This window comes from Belonocnema kinseyi, chromosome 7, assembly GCF_010883055.1.
Source record: "Belonocnema kinseyi isolate 2016_QV_RU_SX_M_011 chromosome 7, B_treatae_v1, whole genome shotgun sequence".
NCBI lineage: Eukaryota > Metazoa > Arthropoda > Insecta > Hymenoptera > Cynipidae > Belonocnema > Belonocnema kinseyi.
The window spans coordinates 39,176,112-39,198,816 of NC_046663.1; the positions used below are offsets into that span (position 1 = coordinate 39,176,112).

The 22,705-nt window shown below is 27.6% G+C and overlaps 1 protein-coding gene across 2 annotated transcripts in view; it reads left to right on the forward strand.

The window, feature by feature from the left end:
• Positions 1–22,705, forward strand: part of LOC117176728 (insulin-like growth factor-binding protein 7) — a 164,112-nt gene that overhangs the window by 120,993 nt on the left and 20,414 nt on the right. For both annotated transcript variants that reach the window (XM_033366993.1, XM_033366994.1), the window contains exon 5: positions 15,408–15,446. In XM_033366993.1, the coding sequence (XP_033222884.1) occupies positions 15,408–15,446 (39 nt within the window). The remainder of the gene's footprint in view (positions 1–15,407; positions 15,447–22,705) is intronic.

Below are 22,705 nucleotides of genomic sequence, written 5' to 3' on the forward strand. Positions count from 1 at the left end.
ATAATTATTTTCTATCATTATATAATTTAAAAACAATTTGCAACATACAACATAAATTTATTATGATATGACATTTAAATTCACTGCGATAAACATTTGTTTACTACCATAAATAAGCAATTATACACCTGCTAATAGGTATATTTATTAACAATTCCGAATTTTTCCTCTTCGTATATGTACATATTCCTAATTTTTCACCCTCCTAATTTTAACGCTTCTGAATTTTCACCCATTCCGCTTCTTTTGTTTCCGAAGAAATACCTTTCAGAGTTTTGGATTTCCGACTTATTGCTTTTTCCTACTTTTTGCTATTCTTAAGTTTTACCATTATGTATTATAACCCATTCTGAAATTTTACCTTTCTTAATTTTTACCGTTCCGAAAAATGAACGGCCCCCCTAAAACTTACATAACCTGTCCTTTTTCTTACATTTAAGCGGGCAAATTATCACGTGCCGACTCACGACCATGGGGTGCCGGCTTAGGATCACCATGTTGAAAAATATAAAAAAATCGACTTTTTTACTTTGAGCTGCATTGCGACCTCACAAATCACTCAACACTGCTCTGAATGACATAGAAATGTAGATAAAGAATCGTGTTATCTGATCAAAGACATTAAAGCGCCATTAAAACTTGTTTGAACTCTGTTTCCGACAAAAAATATTACTGTGCCGACTTAGGCCCACTCTCTCCTGCACTGAATTATTTAAATAATAGCAGTAAATTTACGGGCGCGAAGCACGCGGTTACATCTCTGTTTGTTTCATTTACTAAAATTATAAATATCAAGAATTTACAAATAGATTATCGCAAAAATTTATTAAATATTAAGTTTCAAGCATTTTTTAAACCAAGATTAATAATTAGTAATTTCGAACGGTATTTTGTAATATTTTGGTGAATCTTAGAGGATTAAATTTTTTTTGGCGTATTTAGAAAGATTGTAAGGAATTTTTAACAGATTTCAATAATTCGAAGACATTGAACAAATTTTTAATGCGGGAAAAAAATATTTAAGAGGCATTTAATATTTATTTAATTTAAAAAATATTTTGAAAATATTTAAAATATTCAATATTTAAATATTTATTGAAATATTTAATACTTTTGAGGGGACAATCTCACAGTCTAAAATTTAAATGCCAGTCATTCCATGTTTTAGAAGATAAATAAAACTGCGTGAAGAATTATCAGGAGCTCTCCTCCATATTCATTTTAACTGACTCGTTCATCGAGTGCGGCACAAAAAATTTTATTTCATCTGTTTTCACTAAAAATGTAATATAAATTTCTCATTTACTCATTCGATTATTGATCGATTCTTCCTAGATATTATTCCATATGCGAATAATTCCATTTGAACGAAAAGGATTATCCGCGAGTTAAAGCAATTAAAAGTGCTAATTACAATGTGAAAAATATCACAAAATACACACCTAGTATGCATAGAAATTAGGATTGTTTATGCAAAAATGAGAATTTTTATTATAAAAGTTTTATAAGATTTTATAGGATTTCAAGGTACTTTAATGGCTCCCAGGGTGTTTTGATTGATTTTCTGAGATTTCAGGAATTATCCGAGATCATATAATATTATAAGGGCTTTCATAGTATTTTAATGGTTCGTAAAAGAACTTATTTGTAGGAATTGAGAGGAAATATCCGTTTTCACATAGTTTAACGGAAATTTGTAATGCTTTGGTGACGAGAAGATTAAACAAAATTCAAGAATTTGGGAGAGATTGCAAGGTATTTTTAAATTGATTTCAATAATTTAAAGGTATTTCAAAGAATTTTCAAGATAGGGAAAATATAAGAAAGACTGATGTTTTTAGGGAGACAGAGTCTTATACTGCTCTAGGATGATACCTTTTTCAGTAAACAGAACACGAAGCAATTATTACTTTTTTTGGTTCTACTTCTTCTTGGTTTTCCACCTTATGACGGCTGGATAATTATTTTGGACATGATTTTCAGTCGCAAAATAAATTTCTCACACAAGACAAATAATAGATTATCATCAGAATTGATTGAAACTTTGATTGACAAAAAGCACGCTTCTGTTAAAGATTAAGGTCACATTTCAGGCAATGTATGGAGAATGGGTGTTTTCAATACTAAAGGGGTGAATCATCTTAGGGAAAGACAATTACGAGAAACAATGCACAAAATGTGATCGTGAAACAATGAAAAAGGGATGCGACAGTAGAATAATAGGAAACATGTAGATAAAGAGCGACATTCGAACTATAGTCAGAAGTAGATAGAGGAGTCAGTTTGATTAAGAATGGAATAGCATGGCAGCATCTCACTGCTCAAGGATTTGTATCTTCCAGATTGTTGTGAATTAGAATGAAAGTGGGAATAAGAGGATTATTTGTCGTAGCGTGAAAGACGCCTACTCAGACACTTTGAATGATAGATATCATATGTGATCCTGAAACAAAGAAAAAGGGATAAGAAAGTAAAATAATAGGAAGTAGGTAGTTAAAAAACGATACTCGAACAATGGTAAGGAGTAGATAGAGAATCACATGGTTGCCAGGTAGTCTGTTTGATTATGAATGGAAGAAAAATTCAGCATCTCAGGGATTAAAGATTTATATCTCCTAGATTGTTGTGGTTTAGAATGAAAGTAGGAAGCTGAAGACTATTTATCATAGCGTGTTATGCCCCAGTTGATGGTGAAAGAAGTGAGATAAAATACGCCTTTTTAGACACTTTAAATTATAGATATCTTATGTAATCCTGAAACAAAGAAAAATAGATGATACAGTAGAATAATAGGAAATAGGTAGTTAAAAAACAATACTCGAACCATGGTCAGGACTAGATAGAGAATCACATGGTTGCGAGGTGTTTGGTTTGATTATGAAGGGAAGAGCAAGGCAGCATCTTGGGGATCAAAAATATGTATCTCCCAGATTGTTGTAGGTTAGAATGAAAGCAGGAATCAAAAGAATATTCATTATATCATGTAACGCCTCAGTCGATGGTGAAAGGAGTGAGGTAAACGAATCCTTTTCCAGACACTTTAAATGATTCTACAGGTACTTGCGATCACAGGGAAAGAATAATTCTACTAGAAGATATGAATGAATGGGTTGGAGTCCTCTAGCTTCGACTTTTTAGTTATGAACAAATAATAATTGAACCTCAACAAGAATAATTATTTAAACAGTGTTATATTTAGTTTTTAAAATAATAATTTGAACAAAAAGGCTATCTTATAGTAGAGAGAAACATAAAAAATGGAATAATTGATAATAGTTGGGATGAGTAGGTTTATAAATGGCTTGAGAAAATTTGGTTTTGAATAATAACTCAATGGAAATAGTAGATTTAATGCATTCAGTAAATTCCTTCCGGTACTCTGTTACCACTTGTAATAAATATTGTTGTTGACTTTCGTCTCAGGTGAGAAGGGAATTAGCCAGACTTCAATTTTGCAAATATCTGTTTGATTAAAAAATATATATACTCACAAAAAAGAAAGAGATTCTTTAAGATATGATTCTCTTTAATGTTTATGTATTATTTATTCAAGAATCTAAAGTCAAAGCAAAGTTAAACATTTCAACAACAAAGAACACAACTTTTTATAGCACTTATCGAAAAAAGATAGTTTTAAACAATAATAAATTGTTTGGGTAACCATTTTTGTAAACTTGCATTAATGATTACCTCAATAAGTGAAAAATGGGCAGAAAGTTCAAAATTTCAGAAAAAAATAGCAACTATTTGGAATCAATATAGATAAGGGTAGTTATAAACGACAATAGTTTGTTTAAACAATTATTGGGGCCTTTTATTAAATTAAAAATACTGTTTTAGTCTTAAATGAAAAATCTTAAATTTTTTAATTCGGAAAAATAGAAATTACTTAATATTTAGAAATATTTGATTTTTTATGTAGAATCAGTAATTAAAAATGAAATATTCAAAAATAAACAAGAAATAAACTTTGAACGTTATAATTTTTATTTTTCTTAAACGTAGTGTCTACGTGTACCCACAATACCCGGTTGTTCGTAACGATATTCCGGTGCAAATAGCCTAAGGCCTAATTTGATAAAAAATATATATTTTTGGAGATTTTATGCAAAAATTTAGAATCTTTTTAAAAATTATGAAAGGCTTCAAAGGAATAAAAAACATTTTCTCAAGATTTCTAGGAAAATTTGAAAATGACTTTTTACTTTGAAAAATCATTTTTAATAGAATGTTTAAAGAGATTAGGAATTAAGAATGATTCAAATCATTTTAAAAGATATTTAGAACTGAAAAAATTCAAAAATAATAAAAATTTAGAATAAATGTAAAACAACGTGTAGACGTTTTAAGATTTTGAAATAAAATGTTGAGACCCATTCACGATTTTTAAACTATTTAAAATGAAAATAGTTTAACTTTTAATTTTAGAAGTGTTCTATTTATAAAAAATTTATTCGTTTAATATGTAATATTTATAGCTTAAAACTACTTGAAATAGTTTGCAGCTCAGTGTTTTTACTTTGAATGGAAACGTTTTTAGGTGTAATATATATTTTTTTAACCGCCATTTCCAGCATTATTATAAGAGAATATTATTAACAATGATAATAAATTGTTTAAAAAATTCAGTTTATTAGAATTAATTAACTATTATCTCACTCTAATTGAAAATTAGACAAAATATGGACAATTTTTAAAGAACTTCAACTTTCTAGCATTTTTCTAAGAGATCATAATAAATAATAATTAGTGGTTTAAACCATTATTTCTTTTAGATCTATTCGACTATTATACCTTTCTTTAACTTTTCTCTAACCTTTCTTTCTTCTAACTACTCTAAAAGAAAACTGCTAAAAAATAATTCTTATTCTATGGCTAATGCGAAGATAAATGTTGAGTTTTAACCCGATTTATCTAATAGTCAGGATTTGGGACAGAATATTGATAAAAACGTCTTTTTTCTGATGGAAAATACTTGCTACTCTTTATTTCGCTTCCTCTAAATATCATTATTTTTTCCGATCTTTTCCGATTTATATATATATCATTAAGTAAGAGTTTAACAAAGCTGCTCGCAAATTCAAAGACAACTAGTTACTTTCGAGCAGAAAGTTAAATTTGATTCAAAGCAAAGTTTAATTGTGTGACTGCTTTAAAGAGTATGTATCAAGGAATTTTCTTGCGCCAGCTAACCATGGAAGTAAGATCTTTCAATCTCAATTTGTTCCAAAGTTTCTTATAATTATTCTTTTTTTCTCATCATTCATCACTTCTTCATTCAGCATTTCTATATATTCATTCAGATTAAAATTTTTCAATACTCAAACCTTCAAATAAAGAACGCTAATTAGTTTTCTCCTCAATTGCATTTCTAAGAGATCTAATTAAAGTTTTACATCCCTGGAAAATTGAATTTCATGTTTGGAGAAATAATAATATTTTATTTTAAATCTAATTACTTAAAATATAATTTAATTTAAAATAAGGGTGATTTAAGATTTTTTTGGTAATGTGAGGGTAAATTATTAACTTATTAAATTAAGAAATAATTAACTTTTTAATGTGTTATTTTAGCACATATTACATTCAAAAAATTTCATTTCAGGTCTTTATTTTTGAGAGTGCATTTTCCATTAAGAATTTTAACACGCAGTTTAAAGACTTTAATGAATAAGAATTAAAAGCGTTTGAATTTGGAAATTTTGAAAAAAATTGGAATTGATCATCTATCAATTTAAGTATTTTAATTTTAAAGTCTTGCGTTAGTTAAATAAAATTGGCTATAAAGTTTCAATCGTATGTTTAAATTTGGTTAACTACTAAGGCTTTCAAATTTAAAGTTTTAAATTTTTAACTTTAAATATCTGTAAGTTTTTCAATTTTATATAAATATATAAATAAAGAAAATAGTTTATAAAGTTTGAATCGGACGTTTAAATACATTACATTTATTTATTATTAAAATAACTTTAAATTAATAGGTTCGTAATTAAACGCTCTTATTCCTTAAAAGACTTTTTTGCTTAAAAGACTTTTGTGTAAATAAAAGTTTGAATTTCACAATTTTAATTTTAAAAGAAAGGAAACATTTTTTGTTCAATCGAAAAAGGGATATTTCATGGTTTTAATATTTTTTATTGTTTGTTAAATTAAAAGAGATCCCTTTTTTCATCATTTTTAATTAGTTGGAAGGAATGGAATGTATTTTTTTTGTTTTGTCAATTGAATTTGGTCAATTATTATTTTGCGCAGGTAAATAAATGAGTTTAATTTACAAATACAAAACATTACTCAACAGACAAGTAGGAAAATTTGTAATGTTTGTACATGTGTTAATTTCCATGATAATATATTTAATCGTTAGATACTTATTAGAATCCCAAGCAAAATTCTTTAATTGTCGTCAAACTATTTAAAAAATATAATATTCTAGCATCATTAATTTATTCAGTTTCAATTTTGTAAAATTTAAAAATGCTTGAATATATTTGAATGCTAAATCTAAGGGTAAAAAATGTTAGAACCTTTTTTCCAATTAAGTAGATCTGGGAAAGCGGAAAAGTACGATTTTTGAAAAAGATTCAATTTTGTCGAAAAGTGGACCTGCTTCACTTGGAAGGATTTATTTTTTAATTTCTAACATTTTTTGAGTTCAAGCGAAGATTTATTTGTTAGAATTGGAAAAGGCAAATCTTTTATTATTAACTTTTTTATTTACTTGGAAAGGAGGAACTTTTATTTTTTTCGAAATTCGAAAGATTTTGAGAATTAAAAAGATTGTCTTCGAGTAGAAAGAAAGAAAATTTTATTTTTCAAGTTTTTTTGAATTGGAAGAGGTTTTTTTGCTATTCTTAACATTTTTATTAAGTAGGCGGGTGGGGCGGGAAGGGGGATTTGGAATTTTCAACATTTAGTTTAAAGGAGGATCTTTTTATTTTCTTCTAAATTAGAAGAAAAACATGTTTTATTTTTGGCATTTTTATTAATGCGTGTTGAAAGGGAGGATTATTTTAAAATTAGTTAAAAATTTTAATGTTGAGGTTAAATGACATACAATTTAAAAATTGTTAATTTGAAAAGTGTTAAATGCTGTGTTTGAGCATTAAATTTCAAATAATCTCCATTTTGATCGTAAATTGACTGGGAATCTTTCTCTCAAATAAAAAGACTACCTTGCAATAAATTTGCTTAGATAATAAATAATTATTTTCTTGTTTTGTTATTTCAGACAACCTGACAATTTTTTAAATTAGTAAAAAAATGTGGTCTGAATATAACTTGGAACTTTTTTTGTTATATGATACTGATGAGCTCCATATTTGGAACAGACTCGACTATCACGACAATAGGAAAGAAATAATAATAGTAGTAATTTCTAATTTTGACCAATTTACAACACTGTGGTCATTTTTCGAAAATTTTGAAAAAAATTTAGACGATTCAAACTAAAAAATTTCTATATGTTATGGGACGTTCAGTGGCGTTAAATCTGGATCGGACTAGACTGTCAAGCCAATAAGGAAAAACATTGTTTCCTTATATTGTTAATGTCATACGTCGTGTAATTTTAAAGACCCTGACCATTTTTCGAGAATGTTTAATAAAATTTGGCTAATCGGAAGCTTACCTGCGCCAGATCTGAGCCAGACTAGACGGTCTAAACGACGCCAGGTTAGGGCCAGTTCCAACATTCGACTACCAGAAGATTTTTCCACTATTGGATCTGCTTGCTTAATATTGTTCGTTCTTCTTTATTTATGAGCTTTTCAAGTCGAGATCGATTTGGAAATTAAATTGAGTTCGGGAATAAGATCGGATCGAATCAAGGGAAGGTATTTTGTGATACTGCTTATGACGATTCGCCCCGGCCAATTGGGGCTCGTCTATCTACGCACTCTCCTCACGTCTCGGATCCAATCTAGTTTTTATTTTACGACACGGCGAAAGATCGCAATGTCATATATTGCCTACATCAGAAGTGCCGACGATGCACGGATGAAACAAATTTTATTGGTCACCGATTCGAGAATTCGAAAATAGTTAATAAATACTTATCAACTTCAAATTTAATAAAACCAAAAAACAAAATTGTGCACGATTTTTGTTTCACGGTCGCACGCAATTTCAAGATTAAAATATAAAATTAATAATGCAAAACTTTTGTACTGTATAGTATTTATAATAAAAAATAATTCACTGAGTGAAAAGCAAGTACAATAATTTGGATAATTGACAAAAACGGATATCTTAACTACTGATAGTTTTTCATTGGCAATAAGAAGGCCGTTGGTTAAGGCCATGTGATGAGTGGGTCACGTGACAGGTGACGCTTTTTACCGACGCTTTTTTTATTTTCAAATTTATTTTCACACGAAGCCCCACATCAAGTTGAAAATTTGGGATTACAGATAAGAAGCACTAAGAAAGGTGAGTCTGATCCTAAATTTGGATAATTATGGAAAAAAATTTGTTCGGAAATAATTTGTGTTGCTTTTTTCATCATTATTAAAATTTAGGACCAGACTAACCAGTCTTAGTGCTTTTTATTTAGTTTCCCAAATTTTCAAATTGATGTAACGCTTCCTGTGAAAATAAGTTAGAAAATAAGAAAGTGTTGTTAAAGTAGGAATCTGGTCACGTGACTTACTCGTCACGTGGCCTAAGGAAAGGTATTAATCTTTCCGAGAACTAACGAGTACTAACTCCTGTCAAAATCAAATCTTACGATATTATTACTTACAGTTGTATGTTTCAGATTGTAAATATGCTTTTAAAACTTACGTTTTCTTATATGATAACTGATTTCTGGTAAAAAAATCTTAATATAACCTAAAAGTGTTTCAAAATTTTTATTTTTCTTGGTTTTCTATTCCGATTGTATTAAAAGGACTTGCTTCTGACTAAAAATGGTATAATAATTCTGAATTTAATTATTCAAGTCTAATTTTTTTTCAAATTAAAAGTACGAATTTCTGACAAAACAAAAACGCCTAGATAATCAAAAATTGTTAAAGATTGGAAATCTTGTTCAAATCATTTGATGATTTTTGTATGAAAACGCAAAATTTTCTATTTTGAAATTCCAACGTAACCTAAAATTGTTTTGAAATATTAAACATCTCTGGAATCTAATTTTTTTTCTTAATTTCCGACGAAATATACGAACAAAACCGAAGCTGTTCAGGATTGTAAATTGTATTATTTATAACAAAAACCATTAGATTTAGATATAGTGATTTTATCTTTAAAAGTACAAATTTAATCTGTAAAACACCAACAAACCTAAAAATCTTAAAAAGCTGTGAATTTTCTTCGAAATGTTGGAATTATAAGTTTTTTATTAAAAATACCAAAATTTCTGCCTGATAAAACTGACTTAACCTAAAATTGTTAAAAGTTTCTATATCTTGTTCAAATCATAATAATTTTGTTTTCATGATACCAGTTCTCGACGTAATTTATCAACGTAACCTAATGTTGTTACAAAACTATAAATTTTTTTAAAAATCTAACGCTTTTTTTTAGAAATCCTGCTGTTGAAAAATGTTAACACTAAAAAGTTTCCTCAATGAGGAAGCAATTATTATAATCTGAACAATATTTACAATCTCTTATCAAATTTGGATTAAATCATTGATTTTCGTCATAAATTAGAAACGAATAATTTTTTATAGAAGACTCACACATCTTTAAAACTGTAGGCTATATTAACGTTTTACACAGAAATTGTAATTTTCAAACATGAACCATTGTAATTTGAAGCAGATTTAGAGTCTTTTAACAATTTTGGATTATGGAAATGTTTTTTGTCAGAAATTGGTTTTATTTACATCCACCAGAGATGTAAAATTCAATAGATTTTTTTCACAATGTAATCATTTTTAACACCAAATTGTAGTGTAAAGCCCTGACATAACCTGAAATTTTTCAAATTTGTAAATCTTCTTTAAAATCTTTTAAAATATTAGAATCTTTTGTGAAATCTAATTTAAAAAATTAAAAATATACTAATTTCTGACGAAGAACACTTACATAATCAAACATTTATCAAAGATTCTAAATTCCCTTCAAAATTTAATTATTTTTTCTTCAAAATACCAATTTCTTGTGTAAAACGCTAATATAACCTAAAATGGTTAAATAATTATGTGCCTTTAAACTTTAAATTTGTGTTTAAAAAACGCTCAACGGTTTACTAAAAATCTGAATATGAGAAGAAGAACATTTACATGATCTAAAATTCTTTGAAAAATCGAAATCTTGTTCAGATTATAATAATAATGGTTTTAAAATGCTAATTTTTTATTTAAAAAACTAACATCACGTAAAACTTTTATGTATGTGAATGCTCCTTGAAATCTAACTTTTTAAATAGTTAATACCAATTTCTGACAAAAAACATGTCCATAATCCAAAATTGTTAAAAGACTCTAAATCTGCTTCAAATTACAATGGTTCATGTTTGCAAATTACAATTTCTGTGTAAAACGTTATATAGCCTACCGTTTTAAAGATGTATGGGTCTTCTTTAAAAAATTATTGGTTTCTAATTTATGAAGAAAATTAATGATATAATCCAAATTTGATAAGAGATTGTAAATATTGTTCAGATTATAATAATTGCTTCCTCATTGAGGAAGCTTTTTAGTGTTAACATTTTTCAACCGAAGGATTTCTAAACATATTCTTTGCATTTTTTTAGAGCTTTACAATATTTTTAAACTCGGTTTTTTATAGTAAAACTTACTTTATTTACATAATTCAAACTTGATGCAAGAATGTAAAAGTTCCCTTGGTAAAAGAAAAATCGATTGACCTACAATATTATTACATTTTAATTACGAGTAAGTAAGTTATCTTCATTTATATTTTATTTGAAATCGTTTTTTTATAGTAACATTGTTTCATTCTCATTTAATGTTAATGCGAGAATAGAAAAGATGTATTGATTAAAGACGAATCGATTGACTTATGATATTGATATATTCGATTTAACAGTAAAGAAGCCATGGTAATGTATATTATTTAAAAAAACGGTTTTTTAGTGACATATTTTTCATCGCCATAATTAAAATTCTTTTTATTTTTTTAAGGCGAAAAGTAAGAAAGGCCATAATTTTGGATTGAAAACTAAACGTGTTTCTGTAGAATATTCCTTTTTTTATTAATTTTTTTTTTAAAAATTCGTATTTTTCATCAAATTTCACTATTCTGTATTAAAAAATCAAATCACTTTTTATTTAAAAATTCAACATTTGGGTTAGAAGTTAATTTTTTAATTTGAAACTTAATCTTAACTTAAATCAACTGGGCATAAAGCTGGGGAAGGGATAGGGTGGGCCAGAATTTCATCCTTCCCCTTTCCAGCTCGAATAATTACCATTTTAAATACAAAATTTGATTGTTCTGTTTTGTTATTGTATTTAAAAAATGTTTCGTATTATTTTGTAATTTTGTTTTATTTTTTTAATTTCTATTCTGAAATGGATCAAAATGAAAACTTTACTTTGTCTATTATTTAAAAAATCACAAATGCTTGATCTACGAGTAGGCAAATAAATTTTCTAACGGAAAGCAAAGTGCCCGTGAAATGAGCACCATATAAAAGCAAATACAAATAAAGTGGAAAGACTCAAAATCGAGTTCATAGATAGCTTATTCAGGGACACTATTCCAAACAGACGTAATTTTTCGAAGATAGTTGAATTTCCCATTCAAAAGGATGAGTTTTCTCTTAAACAAAAAAAGAATGCTTAACAAAAGAGTTAAATTTTCCACAAAATAATTAAATGTTTACAAAATAATCTAATTTTTGACTGAAATTATGAATCTTTAAAAAATTTATTTTTAGCAAAGAAGATCAACCAAGAAGTTGAATTTTCAATCGAAAAATATTAATTCTCATCGAAAAACATAACAGTTGATATTTTAACCAAAAAAAAGATATTTAGAAATTTTTTGCTCTGTTGTGTTAAAGGTTGTTTAGAATGAACGTCATGAATTAAAATAAATCTTTACGTTTAGCGGCAAGCATGATTATCCCGGAAATAACCGGGAATTTGAAATCATTCGCCGAATCGCCACCTTGATAAAATGATTTATAGGACATGATCGACTATGACCCGTGTAGAAATGTGTCGTGGAAAACGTCGAGGGCCTGGTCAGCTGGTCTAGACACTGACAAGTTCCTGTAAAGGTGAACTCGTAAGGTCTGAAAATAGGCTGTTACGCTAAAATTATACAGTTTCTATCCAGTTCAGCTGTACAGTGCCTTTTCATCGAAATATAGAAGCCAATATCCAGGCCACATATGCAAGCCCTGTAGCAATTTTTAAAAAATTTATTTTAAACGGGGGAGATCTAAAAGAAATGTTTAGTCCATTGCATTATTGAATAAACAATCATTTTTATTTTACATTAATGCAATTAGTACAGTGTAATATGATATTTTTCATTTATAATTGGAAGATTTAACTCTGCGATAATCGTTGGTTGGTTAATCTTCCCCGTTGACTGCCGAAAGTCCTCCCAATCCTTAGAATTCAATAATACTATTCCTAGGGTTTTGTAAAAAGTCTTCTCTGACAATGCTTTCCCTTGCGTTAAACATTTGGAAGCAATGAAATTATAATATTTTAAGGAATATTATATCGGTTTTACGAATTATGAGTTAACTGTATGGATAAAACAATCAATAACCTCACTTTTCTTGGAATTTTACAGTTCATAAAAAAATATTTTTAAATGCGATCCCTACCTGCTTTTGCATTTTTTTGATACAAAAATACAACAAAGTCGAATTAACACTTCTAGGAACAATTAGCACTATTAAAACAGTTTATCTGCCGAAAAAGTGGCAAATTACGACGATTTCTACTATCTACGCGACCACGAGGTGTAATTATAATGAGCAAGTTACATCGCGTGTTGGTGTCCACTATAGCACTGTTGCCAACTTAAATAGAGCAGCTTTCTGATACACAGTACTAAATTCTGTGGTATAAATTTTTGAATATAGTCGTTGTGTATTGTGCTGATATTGGGAGATAAAATTGTGGCGCTACATTCGATTGTAAATATAATATATCGTTAATTTATATTTTATTAAATAAAAATAACAGATCCTTGATTTATGCAATAAATCAAAGTAATACTTCTTTTTCATCTGCAGTTTTTCGTAATTAATGCAGATAAAGAATTTAAATTAAAGATGCAATTTTTGTTTGAGTTAGAATTTTTTTTAAATAATAAAAAAAAAAATTCAATTATTCGGTTATTTTTTATTGAAGTTGAACAAATTTTATAATTAAGAATGACATGTCTTCAATTTGTACTGGAAAATCTAACCAGACAAATTCCTTTACAGTACAAAGAAATTTCTTCTCTAACTTTACAGTTTTGACGGATAGTCATTGACAACTAAATTCATTAATTTTTAACTGCAATTTGAACCCAAATTTTATTGTTTTACTTTTATATAATATCAACACTGTACAAAGAAAAATTAACGTAATTTTCATACCTATAGAAAATATTTGCAACACTTTTTTTGCAATAACACTTTTTATAGTAGGCCGTTTTAAGATTTTCAATTTTTAGTTTTCTCACCTACTAAATATTTCAAGACATTATTAAATGAATTAAAATTATACTTTGTGAACTTAAAGCAGTTAACTAAGAATTTTAAAGAAATGTCAGCTGAGCAATATTAATAATAAATCATCTTCTCTGTGAAAGATAATAATCAAAAAACTAAAACAAAGTGAAATTTACTTGACTTTTAAAAATTTTAATTACACATGATACCTACAAACATTCGATCCTCCATTTGTCAAAAATAAATTACGAAAAAAATTACAATAAACCAAATTTTATGTAAAGACCAGAGGCTGTGACTTTTTCAATTTTTGTCTTTCTTTCTCTAGTCCTTAAATTAAAAAAAAGTATATATTTACACATATTCTTAAAAACAAAATATTATACTTTAATAACAGCTATAAAATATTTAATTTTAATTTCTGATCTGCGTTCTGGCAGCTCTGATTATGACTATTATTTTAGGTTATGTTAAGACGTTAGGATACATATCTGTAAACTCAACCATTGGTACTGTTTACTGTACTGTATAGCATTATCAAATCTATATTTATATTTTGTAAAAGCTTTTAATATTCAAAGTTATAAAAACTATGTGGAATTAAAAAAAATAAATAAAAAAACGATACGTCATACTACTGCACATTAATATTCTAAAATTGTTATCATTTTTTGTGACATTGACGATTCCAAACATCAACGCGACTATCAAGGCACTGAAACGCTTGCAATGCCACCAACTTGGTGAAATTTATCGCCCGAAGAAAATGACATCTTAGTGATAGCCATGCTATTTTATAGACATGCATTCTGTCCAGGAAAAAAGATGATGAACTTCACAACAAAAAGGGAAATACTCTTCAGTGTCTGTAGAGTACCATGGCAGTTTTTTAAAACTAAGTTTCCACGAAAATTACTGGCTAGACATTGTCGAACTTACGGAAGGCCACAATAAATTTCTACACGGAGATAGGATATGATACATAAGGAGATGAGATTGAGGGGAGAGATGGAGAATTAATTTTGCAAGGAATCTGTATTATGATCAGAGAATAACAGAAATTCTTAACGTCTTTTCAGACTAGATGGAAATGTGAATATAATTTTTTTTAAATTACTTTCGATTGCCGGCTGGGTGCTTTTCCCTTAAGCTAATAGACAGAGCGAAAGAAGAATCCTTTTTCAGAAATACGAGCATTATTTTGACAGGTGTTAAAAATAAAATTTTGCAAGGAATCTGTTATATCATCAGGGAATAACAGAAATTCTAAACGTCTTATCAGGCTAGAATGTCGCTCCACTGGGAAAGAAAATTTAATTCATAGCCTAATCTATTCTGAAAAGTCTAGATATAGTATTAAATATTTTGAAGGAATCTGTATCATTATCAAAGAAGAACATAAATTCTTAACGTCTTTTCAGACTAAATGGAGTTATGAATTACATTTTCTTCTTTGTCAGCCGAACCAAGGAAAGGACCTTTTTTCAGAAACAAAATTAATTTAAAAACAAAAATTTGATTCATAGCTACATCTAGTCTGAAAAACCGTTAAGAATATCAGTTCTTCTCTGATGATAATATAGACTCCTTGAAAAATTTGGCTTCTAGTACCTGGTAAAATAATGTGTTTATTTCTGAAAAAGGATTCTTCTTTCGATCTCTCTAGTAGCTTAATGGAAAAGCGATTGATTAAAAAAGCATTAATTGAGGTTATACGCCTTATTTATATATTTAATAACTAATCTTCTTTAAATGTTGTTATTATTTTAAACTACAATTGTCTCATATAGTAATAATTTTTATGTTTCAGATGATTTCTTCGAATCACCTCACACATCTTCCAGCCACGGTAAGTGCCATAAAAGTCAATTTACCAAGTACTTGAGAGTTTTAATCGGGTATATTTAATATGCATAGACGATTGAGCTTAATGGTTTTGGCGAACTTACGAAGAGACTTAATCCTGTAATTAACAAAGTACCCGACATAGTTTCATTTTCTCTCGAGTGACTCTCGACAAAGGTTGAGCAACAGCTCTTGCTGATTAAATGCAAACTATTTTACTTCCTTGTTCTCACTATATTTTCTAAAGGAGTTTAGGTATTCAAATTGCTTAACACAGTTTACGAGACAATTGTCGCTGTAGATTTAGAAAATTTCCCTGTGGAAATGGAACCACTTTTACGATCATTTGTAAAACAATAATATTTTTTGAATAACCCGATGTTATAGATTTTCTTTTATACTAACATCAACCTTCACAGTTTTTCTCTTTTTGCACTTCTTTAAAGAAATACTATTTTTTCCCTGTTTATAAGAACCTTATACCTCTGCTCTTTTTTCCATCAAATGCGAACCGAATTAACATAAATAAGAAAATCAATTCAATAAGAAAGTCCAACTTTATCTGGGTACAAGTTAATTCTTCTTGGTAGAAAATTCATCTTTTATGGTTTTGGTTTACAATTTATCTCTTTTGGCTTAACATTCTAATATTTTTTAAAAGTTTAATTATTTTGCTTAAAATTGAAATTTTGTAGTAGAAAATCAACTTTTTTGTTTAAAACTCATATTTTAGTCTTGGAAGTTCAACTGAAATATTTCTTAGTTAAAAATTTAGACCTTCTTTTAAAGATTAGTATTCGATTTAGTATTATTATTCGTTAAAAAATTGTCTTTCTTGGCACAAAATTAATTTTCTTAACAGCAATCATAACTATTCCAGTGGAAGATTTAATTTTTTAAGTTTGTGAATTACGTGTTTAATTTACATTCAACTATTTTGTTATAAAATTCGTCGTTTTTGGTTGAATTCCAATGTTCTAGGTTTCAAGTTGACAAATTTTTTGCTTGAAATATCAATTATTACATTTTAAGTTGGGAATTCATATTGTTTTTTACAAAATTCAACTAATCAGTTAAAAGTTGAGATACTTCGTTTAAAAAATTATATTTTTGTTTGAAGATTCATCGCTTTGCTCGAAAGTTTAACTATTTTGTTGAAAACTCAATCTTTTGGTTGAAAATTAATTTTTTCAGATTAAAATTTAACTATTCCATTTTTGTCTAAAAATTGATATATTTTAATTGAAAATTTAACTACCTGGGTAAAAGTTGAACTGTCTCTTTTTTAGAAAATTCGAATTTTTATAGTTAATTCATCTTATTGTTTTATCTTCTTGTGTTGTAAATTCAAATGCTTAACAGTTGAGCTATTTTGTTGAAAACTTAATTTTTCAGTGACCTTTTTAATCGAAAATTCAACTACTTTTATAAAAATACATCTCTGTCGTTAGAAGATTCATCTCTTTAGTTGAATTTTTTTTTTAAATTAAACTTTTTTGGTAGAAAATTAAGATTCTATGTTGAAAATTCATATCTTTGTTTGCAATTCAGCGATTTAAAACTGAAATTTTTTGATTAAAATATCAACTATTAGTTTTGTAAGAACTCATATTTCTTGACTCAAAATGTCAATATGTCGTTAAAAATTTATTTTTCATTAGAACATTAATCTTCTTTAATTAATCTTCTTAATTTTTTCTAAAAATGAACTTTTTCACTGAAATTGATATTTTTGCGTTCAAAATTAAACTGAAATTTTTCTTGTTTGAAAGTTCAACTATTTTTGTTTTAAATTAGTAGTTTTGGTTTAAAAACACATCTATTTTGGTAGAAATTCAATATTTTTTGGTCTAAAGTGCAAATTGTTTGGTTAAAAAGTAAAATATTTTGGTCGCTTTAGTTCATCTGTTTTTAAATTAAACTAAAAATTTTCGCTAAGAATTCACCTTCTTTGATTGAAAATTCAATTACTTTAATAAAAATTGAAAGACTTATTTTTATTAATAATTGTTTTAAGTTTAAAATTCATGTATTTGGTTCAAAATGCGTCTTTTGGTAGAAAATTAATCGTTTTTATTATAAATGATCTTTCTAGACCTGAGAATGTAAAAGTTTCTTCAGAAATTCATCTACTTTGTTAAAAACTTGATTATTTTGTTAAAATGTGATTTTCTTATCTAAAACTCAGTTGTTTGAGAATTAACTTTTTTTGTTGTGAACTCTCCTTTTTGGATTTTAAGGTCAACCGTTTTTTAAAACATTTGATTTTTCATATTAAAAACTCAACTCTTCTGTTTAAAATTCACCTGTTATGTTAGAAAATTAATATTTTTATTGAAAACTCAATATATTACAGGAAATAATTTGGTTTAAAAGAATTTATTCTCCTATTTTTATGAAAAATCTGGTTTGAAAGCATTTTGAGCTGTGAAGTCCAAAACAATTTAATTTGAAATATGATTCAAATTACGTTTTTGTGGATATTAATTGGAATCGGTGTCGCGAATATTTGCAAGTTGTGAAATTGGTATTGTCTCTTAACGACCGTTCTTTGCAATCCCTCTAAAAAAGTAGGTTTGCATACTCGATTATAAATCGTTTAGACTGCTGCTTGGCCCTTATTATTCCAAATAATTTTGACAGCAGAGTACACCCTCGAGGATTTTGCTTTCCAATTAACGCGACTAGCGTAATAACTGCCATAATTACATAATACTCACTCCCTCTTTTGTCACTTCACTATATAGGATTATATCAAAATGAAATATTCTCACGTGTATGAAAATATTACATGTTTCTTATTTTGATTGCCTAATTATTAAATTAAAGTATCTGCTTTAATTAAAAATACTATAAGGTAAGTTAAAATGAATATTAAAATATCTATATTTTAGTAGGTGCACATTTTTCAAATAAACATTTCAATTTGTGCCTACATTTCATAACATTATTTAAAAAAAAATATTATTATGTATTATATTTTATAAACAAAGACCATGCTATGAGCCTGTAAAGCTCCTTAAAAAGTGAGCGTTACAAAGCCTGCTAAAATATTATTACTTTCGAACCGAACTGTACTATTTTCAAATTTAGTGGCATACGAGATTAAAAATCATAGATGAGCAGATACTTGACACGTCAGTCATATTTTTTTGCAACAAAAAATATTATAAATATCAGGTTTTACTTTTTATGCGGCCCTAGAGTCTCATAAAATACTTATATCGAATCAAATATCGTACGTCACTCGGAGGGTTAGCTAGGTCAAGATTTACAATAGTATTTGCTTTAATTTTTTAATTGTAGAAATAAAAATGATTAAATTTTGATAATTTTTAAGATCAAAAGTCAAATGTTTATTCTTACTTGTTCTAAATTGAAAAAATTGCGAAATAAAGAATAAAAATCATGGAATTTTTAATGGTAAAACTTACAACTTGCAACCATTTCAATTGTTAATTGTTAAAATTAGAAGCTCTTACATTTCAAAGATATACGGTTTGAATTTCTACAATTTTGATCAGTTACAATTGAAAACTCTTGAATTTAAACCACGCATAACTAAAAAGACTGATATTATGATGATTTGGAAGATAAATATTCATCAATTTTCAATTTTCAGCCTTCCAATTTGATCAAATTTCAAATTTAAATATTTAAAGTTATAGAATTTTTTATTATTTTGAAAATAAAAAATCAAGTTTTCAATTCGAATTTTTTCACATTGAAGATATTTTGATAAAAAATACAGAATTTTAAAACTTAAACTAGCATGCATTTTAATTGGAGATTATCAATATTTAAAAAATCTTTAATTTTTAGAATTTACAATTCAAAGTACTACAATTTTGAAGAGTTACAACTAAAACCCATAAATTATTAAGACGTTTATATTTTTAAATTCTTAAATTTTGATTATTTGGAATATCAAAAGTCATGTTTCTAATCAGAAATCTTTTCAATTGATGAAATTTTGAATGAAAATCATATAAATTACGGAATCTTTTTATTTGAAAGCTTGAGGCTTGCATACATATTAACTTTAGGGTAGACGATATTAAAAACTCTTCAGTTTGGAGAATTTGCAATTGAAAGTCGTATAATTTTGATAAGTTTAAATTGAAAAATCTTGAATTTTGAAGATTTATAATAATACAAATGTTTAGGTTTTGATGATTTTGAAAATCAAAATCAAGTTTTTAATTTTAAATCTACCAAATTAAAGCAATTTGGAACACTCATCAAAATTACAGAGTTTATAATGGCAAAACTAAAAAAAATTAATTTTTAAATTGTTAATGATCACTTTTAATACTTTGATTCTTAAAATCATAGAAGAAATATTTTTTCAAATATCTGACTTTTGGCACAACAACTACCTTAAAGACGCTTAAAAATAAAAATTCTTAGCGCGTGATGAATTTGAAGATCGAAAGTCAAGTGTTCAATTCTAAACTTCCAAATTGAGGAAATCTCGAAATAAAGCATCAGAATTACAGATTTTTTAATAATGCTAAAACCTAAAACTTACGGAATTTTTAACTGTTGTTAGTCTAAATTAACAACTCCTCAATTTCAAAGCCTTGCAGTTTACAATTATACAATATTGAGGAGTGGCAAAGTAAAAACTCTTAAATTTCAAGATGATTGAATAAAAATTCATAAAGTTAGATTATTTTGAAGATCAAAATTCAAGTTTTCAATTCCATATTTTCCAAGTTAAACAAATATGGAATGAAAGTCATATGAATTAAAGAATTTTAATTTGAAAACTTAAAATTTGCAGAAACTTAAATTAACATTTCCGAAATTAAAAACTTTTCAATGATCAAGATTTACAATTCAACGCTATTTCATTTTTAAGAGTTTGAGTTAAAAGTTCTTCAATTTCGAAATTATAGAATTGCAAATTATTCCATTTTTAAGATTTACTTTTAAGAGGTATATACATTAAAATGTTTGTAAGGTTTCGCAGCCCCATACAATAACCCTTATAATTTCGGTCAGGCGTCCGTCCGTCGTACGTTTTTCGAAGGTGGTGGGGAGAAGTGAGAAGAGGAAAAGTATTGATAGTGAGAAGAACTGAGAGTTGAGGAAGTAGGAAGAGTGATTGAAAAAGAGAGGATGGGTATGTGGTAGGGAAAATAAGGGAATGGGAATAGGAGAAGTAAGTGTAAGTGAGGGAAAATAGGGGAAATAATTAGGAAGGAGGAAGAGTAGAGGAAGAGGCGTAAAGGATGGAGAAGGGAAGTTTTAACTGGGGAAGGTGAGTGTTATCTAGGGAAGCGATGAGAGGAGGAAGAAGTTAGAGTAGGTCGGGGTGGGAAGCATGAATTAAAGCGAGAGGAAGTGTTTGAATATATGATAATAAACTTTTAAACTGAAATAAAATTAAAAGATAACAGCCCTGGATAAGGAAGAGGAAACATATAGGGTCTTCATTGTAGACTGATAGACTATTTTATGTTATTATATAGTGAACCTTCACTTATTTCAAAGTCCGAGGAAAGTAAACATTCGGATATTCAAAGGCCTCTATCGCGAGTCGTTTTGTGATTTTTTTCAAACGACGTTCATTGGCTGTCCCTGCCTTGTATCGATTTGCGCATACATGAAAAGGAAGGCTAACAACTTATAATGAGGGAAATCTTGAAATCTATAAGTTTTTTTAACCTCAGCAAAGAGGAAAATAAGCACTGAAAAATACACAAGGAGGGGCAAATTTTTTGTTCAAGCACCGGGTTAACAAATAGTTTGTTGTTCAGTGTAAACCTGTCATAAATCTGTGGATTTTGAATTTCTTAGTAGAAATTGTTGTACATCTTATAGAAAATATTCCCGGGATATCCATCAAAATCATAGAAAAGAGAAACATTTTTCTACGGAGTAATGCCTTAAGGTCATAATAGCCCCGGGAATTCAAAATAGCCCCGGTTGACGGTAGAACGTAAATTTAATTAAGGAACGCGGAAAAGTAATTTAAACGTAAAAGCCTTTTTTACTCTTAAATATGAAAAAATCAAGGAAGTGAATGAATAATTCAGTAGTTTTTATAGGTATTAAATAGTTTCGAGACTTAGCGGAAAGTTACTATTTTAAAAAACCTTTTAGCAACTTACTAATTAAGACAGGCAGTATATCTGTTCAGTTTTGCAAAATTCACTTTAATTTTGTGAAAGTTTTATAACGCTGAGAATGAATAAATAAAATTTTGAGATCTAGCGAATAATTAAAAAAAATTGTTTAATTATACATATTTTATTCAGAGTGGCCATAGGTCAGGAAAATTATTTACAAAAAAAATAGCAAGATAGGGACTTGCTATAAGAGGCACTTTAAATAACTAAGCAGGATAATTAATTAAAAATTTGTTTCTTCAGAAAAAATGAATCTGTCCTAGATCGGATTTCCCGTTCTGGCTCTGATCGGTAGAACTCTTTGGCCCATACCTGGGCGCGACCGGGCCTGTTCTATTTCCTACTGAAACTTAAAAATTCAATAATTTTGTTAAAAAGCCATCCTCTTTGGTTGTAAATGAAACTTTTTTAATGAAAAATTCATTGTTTTGTGTCAAAAACTCAATTATTTTGGTAAAAAATTATAAATTTTTGTTGTAAATTCATATTTTGGAGTTGAAAATTGCACTACTCAGTTGATGATTTAACCACTTTGTTAAAAATCATTTTCTGGTACAAGATTCGTCATTTTAGATCAAAATTCATTTTTCTGTTGAAACTTGGTGTATTTTGGTTAAAAATGAATGGATTTTTTCATTGAAAATTTATCTTTTTGGTTGGAACTTTAAATATCTTGTGGAAAATTGATCTTTTTTAACTGAAAATTCAACTACTTGAGTAAAATTTGAATTGCGTTATTAAAAAAGAATTTCTTTTTTGTCAAACGTGCATCTTTTTGTTTATTGTATTTAATTATTTTGCTGAAATATCATTTTTTGATATTAATGTTCATTTTCATTCAAAAGAGATGCATTTTAAACCAAAAAACTAAGCCTTTGAAACAATACAGTTCCATTTACGATAAAAAAAGGTGCAATATAGTTGAATTTGCGACTGAAAATGATATAAAAAAGTTAAGTTTTCAACAACATAATTTATCTTTCGATAATATATTTGATTGTTCGACCGAAAAAAATATAAAATAGGTAAATTTTCAACAAAATAATTAGTCTTTAAACAAAATATTTGAATTTTTGACCGAACAAGATGCAAATTAGTAAAATTCCAACTAAAAAAATAATTTTCA